The sequence below is a fragment of the Oryx dammah genome, unplaced genomic scaffold (genome assembly GCF_014754425.2).
Source record: "Oryx dammah isolate SB20612 unplaced genomic scaffold, SCBI_Odam_1.1 HiC_scaffold_2, whole genome shotgun sequence".
Taxonomy (NCBI): domain Eukaryota; kingdom Metazoa; phylum Chordata; class Mammalia; order Artiodactyla; family Bovidae; genus Oryx; species Oryx dammah.
In genome coordinates, this window is record NW_024070186.1 from 85720109 (window position 1) to 85732308 (window position 12200).

The following is a 12200-nucleotide window of genomic DNA, read 5'->3' on the forward strand; positions in this document are numbered from 1 at the left end:
TGAGGTTATTGATATTTCTCCCGGCATCTTGATTCCAGTTTGTGCTTCATCCAGCCCAGCGTTTCTCATGATGTACTCTGCATAGAAGTTAAATAAGCAGGGTGACAGTATACAGCCTTGACGTACTCCTTTTCTTATTTGGAACCAGTCTATTGTTCCATGTCCAGTTCTAACTGTTGCTTGCTGATCTGCATATAGGTTTCTCAAGAGGCAGATCAGTTGGTCTGGTATTCTCATCTCTTTCAGAATTGTCCACAGTTTATTGTGATCCACACAGTCAAAGGCTTTGGCATAGTCAATAAAGCAGAAATAGACGTTTTTCTGGAACTCTCTTGCTTTTTCGATGATCCAGCAGATGTTGGCAATTTGATCTCTGGTTCCTCTCCCTTTTCTAAAACCAGCTTGAACATTTGGAAGTTCACAGTTCACATATTGCTGAAGCCTAGCTTGGAGAATTTTGAGCATTACTTTACTAGTGTGTGAGATGAGTGCAATTGTGTGGTAGTTTGAGCATTCTTTGGCATTGCCTTTCTGCTCAACTGGAATTCCATCACCGCCACTAGCTTTGTTTGTAGTGATGCTTCCTAAGGCCCACTTGACTTTACATTCCAGGATGCCTGGCTCTAGATGAGTGATCACACCACTGTGATTATTTGGGTCATGAAGATCTTTTTTGTACAGTTCTTCTGTGTATTCTTGCCACCTCTTCTTAATATCTTCTCCTTCTGTTGGGTCCATAGCATTTCTGTCCTTTATCAAGCCCATCTTTGCATGAAATGTTCCCTTGGTATCTCTAATTTTCTTGAAGAGATCTCTAGTCTTTTCCTATTCTGTTGTTTTCCTCTGTATCTTTTCATTGATCACTGAGGAAGGCTTATCTCTCCTTGCTATTCTTTGGAACTCTGCATTCAAATGGGTGTATCTTTCCTTTTCTCCTTTGCTTTTCACTTCCCTTCTTTTCACGTCTAATAATAATCTTCTGATGAGATTAGTGGTGCCATTAACAGATAGTTATTTTTTTAATATTTTATGATGAAATGGTCAATATTTGGAATGTTTTGCATAACTCAGTGAACAAATATTTTCAAGCCACCAAAGCATGCTGTTACAAAATTGTACATGAGTGAAATACCTGTTCTGATCAATATGTATTTGTATATGCAATATATATTAGATATCTGCTGCTGTTTAACAAATTGTTTCAAAATTTAACATCCTAAAACAACAAACATTTGTTATATCACCATTTCTATGTGTTAGGAATCCAGGTGTGGCTTAGTCAGGTCCCTCTTTTATGGTCTCTCAAGCATATAATCAAGGTGTCATGCAGGGCTACAGGCATCCCAAAGCATGACTAGAGGAAGAGTCTAAATTCACTTATGTGGCTGATGGTTGACTGGAGACATCATCAGTTCCTTACCACAGAGCAAATGAGAGAGCCAGAGAGGACAGCTCAGGATGGAAGCCACCATTTTTGTAACCTAATTATTGGAAGTGACATCCTGTCACCTCTGCCTCATTCTGCTTGATCCTGCCCATGCTCAAGATGTTCACGCACAGGTCATAAGACAGGGATAATTAGGTGCTGTCACAGAGCCTACCTACCACGTAGACCAATAGATTTAAATGGAGCAGAGTATGAAAAGTTCATTGATAATATTTCAGATTCCATGTTGCTACCAGCCTTTGGAAATGGCAACCCACTCCAGTATTCTTGCCTGGAGAATCCCATGGACTGAGGAGCCTGGTGGGCTGCAGTCCACGGGGTCACAAAGAGTCGGACACGACTGAGTGACTTTACTTACTTATTTACTTACCAACCTTTAAGAAATTACCTCTGATTGAGTTTGGTGTAGTAGCCAAGGAAAATGTTCACAGTTATCTTAAAACTGTTAAAATACTCTTCCCTTTTACAATTTACATGCCTGTGTGAAGTTAAATTTTATTTTTCTTCATATACTTGAATTAAAAGAGTAGCAGCAGATTGAATGCAGAAGCAGATCTAAAAATTCAGGTGTCTTCTCATACCAGTTATTAACAGAGATTTGTGAAAATGTGAAACAGTGCTACTCTTCTCATAAATTTTTTTTTTCTCTGTTTCTCCCCTATTCTGACTGTGAAGCTCCAAGTGAATCTCTTTTAGCTCTTTGCAGCTTAGTTTCTTTGACCTCAGTGACCAGTACTCTTACTTTGTGGGTAGTAGAGTAAGGATAAAGAGGACTGATGTTTACTTTTAGCATATGGTTTGGAAGAGTCTGGAAACCATGTAAGAAGAGGCAGGCAGGAGTAATAATGGTCCTGAAGCTAGAGGTGTAGTGGCCTGAGGAGAGGTTCTTGCTTAGACTTAGGATAAATAAGGGGGGAAACAAATGGGAATAGGTCATGAGTCCAAGAAATACGAGGGTAGTTGGAAAGCTAGCAGTAAGGACCTACGATGAATCTCTAGGAGATTGAGAAGGGCTAAATTGGAGGCAGGGTGGGGGGAGTGGTTATGTACGTGTGTAAAGAATGTAGAATGTTGATTGGCCTGCCATTGGTAATTTAAAAATAGAAAAAAACTACCTTTTATATATTATGTACTACCTCTCCAATAATAATATGCTTTTTTAAGCAGCTGTTCTATGTCTTAACCTGAAGATAATTCTTAGTTATTATGGTTAACAATTGGTTAAAACTTTCTTAATTGTTACAGGTAAATAGTACTTGATAATGAGTTTTAAGAAATCATTGAGAAATTATTACTGCTAGAAACATATTTAAGATAGGAACTCTCAAATAAAAATAGTTCCAAGATTGAAAAGAATATTTCTTGCTTCTTCTATATAAAGGGAGGGAGAGAGAAATAATGCAATATTTAAATTTTATAAGTTTAATAAAATTTAAAATAAATTTGTATAATTTATTCAATAAAATAAAACAATTTATATGTAAAATTCAGGTTAAATTTGAAATTCAATGCAAAGTTAAAATATGGAACCCTCTCATTTTTACCAAATTCCTTTTCCTAGAGATAATATTGTGATTCTTCAGTGTAAATACTGATATGCATATGTGCATAAATGATATGTGCTAAATCACTTCAGTTGTGTCCAACTCTTTGGGACCCCATGGACTGTTGCCCACCAGGCTCCTCTGTCCATGGGATTCTCCAGGTAAGAATACTAGAGTGGCAAAATGGATTAAAGATCTAGACGAAAGACCAGAAACTATAAAACTCTTAGAGGAGAACATAGGCAAAACACTCTCCGACATAAATCACAGCAGGATCCTCTATGACCCACCTCCCAGAATATTGGAAATAAAAGCAAAAATAAACAAATGGGACCTAATTAAAATTAAAAGCTTCTGCACAACAAAGGAAACTATAAGCAAGGTGAAAAGACGGCCTTTGGAATGGGAGAAAATAATAGCAAATGAAGCAACTGACAAACAACTAATCTCAAAAATATACAAGCAACTCCTGCAGCTCAATTCCAGAAAAATAAACGACCCAATCAAAAAATGGGCCAAAGAACTAAATAGATATTTCTCCAAAGAAGACATACAGATGGCTAACAAACACATGAAAAGATGCTCAACATCACTCATTATCAGAGAAATGCAAATCAAAACCACAATGAGGTACCATTTCACGCCAGTCAGAATGGCTGCGATCCAAACGTCTACAAGCAATAAATGCTGGAGAGGGTGTGGAGAAAAGGGAACCCTCTTACACTGTTGGTGGGAATGCAAACTAGTACAGCCACTATGGAGAACAGTGTGGAGATGCCTTAAAAAACTGGAAATAGGACTGCCTTATGACCCAGCAATCCCACTGCTGGGCATATACACCGAGGAAACCAGAATTAAAAGAAACACGTGTACCCCAGTGTTCATTGCAGCACTGTTTATAATAGCCAGGACATGGAAGCAACCTAGATGTCCGTTGGCAGATGAATGGTTAAGAAAGGTGTGGTACATATACACAATGGAGTATTACTCAGCCATTAAAAAGAATACATTTGAATCAGTTCTAATGAGGTTGATGAAAATGGAGCCGATTATACAGAGTGAAATAATCCAGAAAGAAAAACACCAATACAGTATACTAACGCATATATATGGAATTTAGAAAGATGGTAACGGTAACCCTGTATGCGAGACAGTAAAAGAGACACAGATAAATAGAACAGTCTTTTGGGCCCTGTGGGAGAGGGAGAGGGTGCGATGATTTGGGAGAATGGCATTGAAACATATCATATATGAAACGAGTCACCAGTGCAGGTTTGATGCAGGATACAGGATGCTTGGGGCTGGTGCACTGGGATGACCCAGAGGGATGGTATGGGGAAGGAGGAGGGAGGGGGGTTCAGGATGGGGAACACGTGTACACCTGTGGTGGATTCATGTTGATGTATGGCAAAACCAATACAATATTGTAAAGTAATTAGCCTCCAGTTAAAATAAATTAAAAAAAAAAAAAAAGAATACTGGAGTGGGTTGCCTTGCCCTTCTCCAGGGGAATCTTCCAAATGATAAACTGACAGATAATGCTTTAAACAAATAGTAATTTTTTAACATGTGGTTCTGCATTTTTGTGTTATTTTTCTGTTTTGCTTTTTACTCAGTAGTTCTTAAAAAATTACCCTATATAATGCAGGCTGTTGCAAAGGATGCTTTGAACATGGGATTGGGGGACTTTTATAGTTTCTATCTGATCTTACTATCTAATCATCATTTCTTACAGAGTATTGTTCTAGTTACATGCTTGCTGGGCTTGCCATAAGCCAACTTAGTAACTGTCACCCATATTGAAAGAATCATTAAATGTCCTTATTTAATGTATGTAAAGACCTGGTAATTAAAAAAAAAATTATAGTTGATTTAGAGTTGTGTGTTAGTTTTAGGTGTACAATAAAGTGATTCAGTTACACATAATACACATGTATCTATCCTTTTTCAGATTCTTTTCCCATTTAAGACCTGGTAAATTTTTTAGGTTTAAGAACATACAGGAAGATAACATTTTGATGATTGCTTTTGAAACTTTATCTGTACAATACTGAAGGATTGGGTAGTAGACCCTATTCAACAGTATCAGAAGATATTGGTTCTGTTTATTTCTCTGTAATTATAGGAAAAATTTATACTCTAAAATTAAAATTGTTTTTTGGTGTTTATAATTCTACATGTGTGCCACTTAATAAGAAGTAGTTCTTAAATATTATGGTTTAAAATTTACTCAAGTATTGTACTAAAGGGTAGGCAGATCCTTTAAAATAACCTGAATTTGGTATTTGGAGCATGTGTAAGATTCATCTCCAGGTGGAATCATGCTCACAATCTTTCTTCCTGTCCTTTTACATAAGTTTGGCCAAGTCTTGACTGGACCTTAATTTTTTTTATATAACAAAATGTTGGTTTGAAGATGGTTACGTTAAGTATATATGAATGACTTGAAGGTTTTAAAGATATTTTATTTTTTGGAAGAGGGCACTATTATCAATCTGAGTGTCTTAAAATAAATTCTTTTAGATAAAGATATTTTAGAATTGTTAAAAAATTAATGTTTAAGCTTTTGTGTCAATTCTGTTTTTTTCTCCTAAAGCTCCTAAAAGACGACGGCCTGCACGTTCAATATTTGATGGTTTCCGGGATTTTCAAACTGAAACTAGTAGGTATCTATGGATCAGTTTATCATCTCCTTTTCTCTTCCTCCTTCTCTCCGCCTCCATTCTTGTCTTTCTCTCCCTCCCTGTCTCCCGCAGATAAAACCAAGGTGGAAGAGCACCCATACACTCCCCTTCAGGTCAAGATCCTGGTTTGTTTTATATAATTGTTTTCTTGAAAAAAATGATTAATATTAGGCCTAATAACTTTGAGGATTCATCTTATTTAAAAAAGTAAATTATGAATTCAGTCTGTGATTGTTATAAACTCCCCCTTTCTGCTGCTGCTGCTAAGTTGCTTCAGTTGTGTCCAACTCTGTGCAACTCCACAGACGGCAGCCCACCAGGCTCCTCTGTCCCTGTGATTCTCCAGGCAAGAATACTGGAGTGGGTTGCCATTTCCTCTTCAGTGCGTGCAAGTGAAAAGTGAGAGTGAAGTCGCTCAGTCATGTCCAACTCTTCACAACTCCATGGACTGTAGCCTACCAGGCCCCTCCGTCCATGGGATTTTCCAGGCAGGAGTACTGGAGTGGGTTACCATGTCCTTCTCCACCCCCTTGAGCTGAATTATTCTAAATTCTAACCTACTTGATTATAGAAGAATAAGAGAGGTGGATATAATATTAGAAATCTGATAATTTACAAACAACCCATTTCTAGATGAGCACTTAAATGCTGACTATAATAAAATAAAAACTGATTTTCCTCAGGAACCTGATATATGTCAGTTAAAGGAACGACTACAATGAAAATGATTATTATAGGGATTGAAAAATAGAAGAAAAAGCCATATTACCCCACGCACCCACTATTAACATTTTGGCTACAGCTGTTTGAAATAGGTTTATGTCTTTCTGCGGAATAAATTAGAATGAGAATCTTGACCATCTACTTTTAGTGGATTTAGTACTGATTTAGTAATGGAACCCTAAAGAAAAGGACTGATATGTTTAGAGAATATGTGAGGAACTTTTGGACCATATTTGATTTTGTAATTATTTATAATGAGTTCACTGAAGCTCATATAGGTCTTATAACTTGAGAGAGTGGAATCCAGACTGACATAAGGCATCCAGGGAATCCTGTGCGCTCCCAGGAGCAGATGACAGCGGTAGTCATTGTCTCTCACTTGGGAATGTTGCTAGAAACAGCTGGAATGTAGCTAGATAAATTAAGGTGACTTTCAGAATTAGATAAATGGAGATGAAAGTTTTCTTGTATGCTTAAGTTCATTTTGAGTATGTGAAGGAAATATTTTGAATAGTGACTCTTAGATAATTTTTGCCTTTATCCCTACCTTTGGATAGAGAGCACCAAGTCTTAAGACTTTCCCCCCAACTCACTTTGTATTATTTTTCAGAGTCAGCCTTAGATCTTTGCATTTGAGATCAAGCACATTGTTCATTAGTTCTTGCAATTGATACATTTTCTTAATTGGGAGATTTCATGACTTTTATGGCTAATTGAAACTTTCTTATCCTCCTGTGTTGCAGTTCGGCAAGAACAGGAATTAAGAAATGGAGGAGCAATAGATAAGAAACTGACTACCCTTGCAGATCTGTTCCGGCCACCCATTGATTTGATGCATAAAGGCAGTTTTGAAACAGTAAGTTGTTGGAGATTCTAAACCCAACCTGTGAATCCTTTTGCAGTTTTTAGTGGCATTTTTCTAAGAGCAAAAACAAGTTTTCAACATATAGAGAAATTAGCGTCTTAATGAGATATCTAGAAAATTACATTGATTTATATTTCTACCACCAGTATATGATATTACCTAATAAAATCACTATTGTGTGGCATCATTTTAGAATCTGCCTTTTTTTTTTAATTTATTTTTTTAATCTTTTAAAGTTTATATGTCTTTGACTACTACTGGGAATAGTCTCTGTGTGTGTTTTGGCCATTTGTGAATTGTTTATAGTTACCTTTTACTCATATTTTTATGAGGATCCAAGTGTGTTTGAAAAGAGTATCTCTAGTTGCAAAATATGTTCTCCTTCAGTTCTTGGTTTTAATTTAGCTGAAATCAAAGGAAAACCTTCTGGAGCAGGTTTATTTGATTGTCTGCTAAATTATAAGCTCAATGAGGGCAGGGGAACCATGTTTCTTTTTATTTTGGTAATACTTTTGATCCAGTCTCTAGCGTTTAATGGGAACATGATATTTGTTAAATGAATGAGTTCAGTTGGGATTTTAAATATTCTTCTGTTGGTGTTCAAACAGCTTGATTTTGTGTGTTGACTGGCATGCTAATGCTCTGTTGAATCAGAAGAGCATTTCTGTAGCTGTGTATCACTTAAATTTCAGGTAAGTCTGTTAGGATAAAGTAGGGCAAACACTTAACTACAAAAATGACATTAGTAGCTACATATTTGGAAGTGAATTATGATTGTGTTTTTAAAAACATTTTGCCCTTTAACGTAACACTTACACTAGCCTAAGTGAAATATTTAGGTTCAGTTCAGTTCAGTCGCTCAGTCGTGTCCGACTCTTTGCGACCCCATGAATCGCAGCACGCCAGGCCTCCCTGTCCATCACCAACTCCCGGAGTTCACTCAGACTCACGTCCATCGAGTCAGTGATGCCATCCAGCCTTCTCATCCTCATCCCCTTCTCCTCCTGCCCCCAATCCCTCCCAGCATCAGAGTCTTTTCCAATGAGTCAACTCTTCTCATGAGGTGGCCAGAGTACTGGAGTTTCAGCTTTAGCATCATTCCTTCCAAAGAAATCCCAGGGCTGATCTCCTTCAGAATGGACTGGTTGGATCTCCTTGCAGTCCAAGGGACTCTCAAGAGTCTTCTCCAACACCACAGTTCAAAAGCATCAATTCTTTGGCGCTCAGCCTTCTTCACAGTCCAACTCTCACATCCATACGTGACCACAGGAAAAACCATAGTCTTGACTAGATGGACCTTAGTCAGCAAAGTAATGTCTCTGCTTTTGAATATGCTATCTAGGCTGGTCATAACTTTTCTTCCAAGGGGTAAGCATCTTTTAATTTCATGGCTGCAATCACCATCTGCAGTGATTTTTGGAGCCCCAAAAAATAAAGTCTGACACTGTTTCCACTGGTTCCCCAATCTATTTGCCATGAAGTGATGGGACTGAATGCCATGATCTTCGTTTTCTGAATGTTGAGCTTTAAGTCAACTTTTTCACTCTCCAGAAATTTAATTATAAGCTACTGCTTTCTGCATTCTTTAATTTTCTGAATTATAAAACCTGAAGGTGTTCGGCTGCATGTAACAAAATCCAAATAATGGAGGTTTGACCAGATGTGTTTCTTTCTGTTGTGTAAATAAAGTTCAGGGAGTCTGATATCAGTTTATCAGCTCAAAAATGTCAGGTTAGATGTCTCCAGTTTTCTTCATCTTTCGCTCGTGATCTTTAACATGGCAACTGCCTATCCTTTCTAATAACCATTGACAGAGAATAAGATAATATGTAAGAAAGAAAAAGGATCTGAGTTTGTTTTGAGGTGCTTTCTATTTTCATTAGCTTCTGTGTTGCTCAGGGGCTTAGTGAAGTAACTCTGAAGTTGACTTAATTTGGACACTTTGGCCTCATAAAAAGCAGTTAGTCTGCTGCTTGTTCATTAGGGAAGATGTGAATCTTTCAATATTGTCATCTGGAGTTTGATTCAATTTGTTGTATCACCTTTTATTCTTTGTATTTTGTGACCTGTGTTGTTTTCAACTGTATTTTTTCACTGATAATACTCAACTTTATCATTTACAACTCTTTAAATGATATAAATATTCCCAGAAAAAGTAGGCATTTCATTATGATTAATGATATATCCATTAGTTTTATAAAAATTAGAGAAGCAATATGCAAAATTAAGTTGCTGAAACTTAAGAGAGATGAATGTTAAAAATTAAAGGAACAATGAGGTTGCAAAGATTCGGACACGACCAAGTGACTTTCACTTTCTTTGGTTGCTCAGGCAGCACCCATAGGTTTGGATTAGATGTAGATCTGAGCTACAGTTTTACAAATTTAGCAACTAGACTTTGTTGTTTCTTAGTGTAACTAGAGGTAGACCATGTTCAAGGGTTCTGCCTCATGCCTGTGAAGTTCGTTCAGTATTTAACAAGGCCTCCTATTGTAAGGCCTTGTTCTAGGGGATGGCGATTATATTTATTGGAATAAAGATTTAACTCCATGTGAGAGAGACCAGGAATGAAACAATAGCTTAAACAAGATAGAGGTCCATGCTTTTAGGATGGTTCTACTCAATAAAGTTCCTAGGAATGCAGCTTTTCCTGTCCTCTTCTGCTGTTCCTTAGGCCTTGCTTGCCCTTGTCTGCATGATGCAAGGTGGCTTAACCACCATCTTTGCTTTACAGTTAGCATGAAGGAGGGAAGTGACTGAGAAGGGTACACCTTTTCCATTTAAAGGAACAACTTAGAAGTCACACGCCTCACTTCTCACATTCCATCGATCAGAACTTAGCAATGTGGCTACACCTAGTTGCAGAGGATACTAGGAAATTAAGATGCTTAGCTGAAAGTTGGAGATTCTGTTACTAAGGTGAAGGGAAAAATGGGTATTTGTTATCTGTAAGCAGCTTCTGCCATAGGAAGGTAGTGGTAAACGAATTATACGAAGTCCTTTGACATCAAAAAGTTTATAATCTGTAGGGAGAAACAGACTAAACAAAAACCAAAAACAATATCTATATAACATATTTAGTATATATATGTTTTATATATGTTTGACACACAAAAATTTCAGGTTACAGTAGTTGCTGGGAGAAAGTATAAAATAGAGTAAGGGAAGGAGAGAGAAGACTCTTGTTTGGGGACAAAGTGAAGGAATGTAAACCATAGAAGGATCTTAGGAAAGAGTAGAAAAACAGTTAAGTGTAAAGATACTAGTGTTGGAAAGAGTTCAGGCATATTTTTAGTATAGCCAAGGAAATTCGTGTAGCTGGAGCTGAGTGAACAAGGCACTTAGGGTGAGTTATCTGACCTGGGGAAGGAAATATTTCTTATGTTTTCCTCTTTCCCTCTTAGCATGTAAGTTTCTTCTTTCCCCATTAGCATGAATACAGGGCTTTTGTTTTATTTACTGTTCTGTGTCCATGGTGCATAGAAGGGTATCTGGCACACAATTGCCCTCCATAAATTATCTAGTGGTATAATCTAGAGTATATTGTACAGAAAGAATCAGAACAATTTCCATAAAGTATTTCTTATTTTCATAACAGATGCATGTTTATTTGTAAAATTGCCATTCAGTTGGACATCCAGTTCGTTCTTCTAAGAGTACTTTAATTTCCAAAGTACTTGCTGTAAGTGCAAATAAAAATATTTTAATTAAAATGTAAAGAACTAACTCAGTAACAAAATGCATAAGATAAAGTTTTTCTAAATAAACTTTATACATAGCTTATATTTTTATTCAAATTAAGCAAAAATTAAAGAAAAATTAAAAACCAACAAGGAGGGACTTCCCTGGTGGTCCAGTGGTTAAGACTGCACTGCCAGTGTTGGTGTGGATTTGATCCCTGCTTGGGGAACTAAGATTCCATATGCCGTGAGACACAGCCAAAAAAAAGCAACAAGGAAAAATAATAGTTTCCATTTCCATAAGAAAGTACAGTGCATACTTTAGTATATTTCCTTTTCAACTTTATGCATATATATTTATTGAAATAGATTAATTTTTCCTCTATATCCTCTTTACGTATACTTTTCCAAAAGTGTAGGAGGGTTCCCTTTTTTATACAGCCTCTCCAGCATTTGTTTTTTGTAGATTTATTTATTGATGGCCATCCTGACTGGTGTGAGGTGACACCTCATTGTAGTTTTGATTTTTGATTTGCATTAAAAGTAATTTCTTAACATCTTTCAGTTGCTTTTGCTTGTATAAGGCTTCTCCCATTGTAAGCTTTGTGCAGGAAGGGATTTTTTGGTTTGGTAACTGCTATAACTCCAGCATCTATAGCTGTACCTGAAACATGGTAAATACTCAAATGTCTGTTGAATGAATGAATCTGAATGAATGAAAGCGTGACTGTGAATAGATGAATTTTTAAAAACAGTAGCAGATAGCTCTTATTGTTTTTGAACTCTGCCTTTTTAAAATTTTTCAGTGTTACATGGGGTTTTTTTTGTTTGTTTTTTTTTGTTTTTTTTGGTCAGTGTTGCAGTTAAGGCACACTTAGTAAATTTACCTTATAGGGATGTGTACTATTTAGTCTGTCCCTCTAGAATGTTTTTTCTTTCTTCTCAAATACTTTTCTTCAGTTAAAGTAATATAATTACTCACTTATCACCCGTTTTTTAAATCCACATGCTTGCTATAGGCAAGGGATTAAGTGGAATACTATTACTTCCTAGAAGCAAGGAGTTATTAGATTTTGTATACTTAAAAATAAGCTTTTGACTGGTTAATTGTAGCTTTCTGGCTCATTATAAGGCTACTTCCTTTTAGAACTTGGATTTTCACCTTTGGAATCAGTAATGAATATTATAAAATTATTTTCTCTGGAAGATGTGTATAGAAAAGTAGAATAACAATTTTTTAAGATTGTGTAAACCTGC

The 12200-nt window shown here is 36.5% G+C and overlaps 1 protein-coding gene across 1 annotated transcript in view; it reads left to right on the forward strand.

Moving 5' to 3' along the window:
- The window catches only part of UBXN7 (UBX domain protein 7), a 57812-nt gene that overhangs the window by 27568 nt on the left and 18044 nt on the right, over positions 1-12200 (forward strand). The window contains exons 4-5 of the mRNA XM_040249806.1: positions 5588-5653; positions 7142-7254. Coding sequence (XP_040105740.1) covers positions 5588-5653; positions 7142-7254 — 179 coding nt within the window. The remainder of the gene's footprint in view (positions 1-5587; positions 5654-7141; positions 7255-12200) is intronic.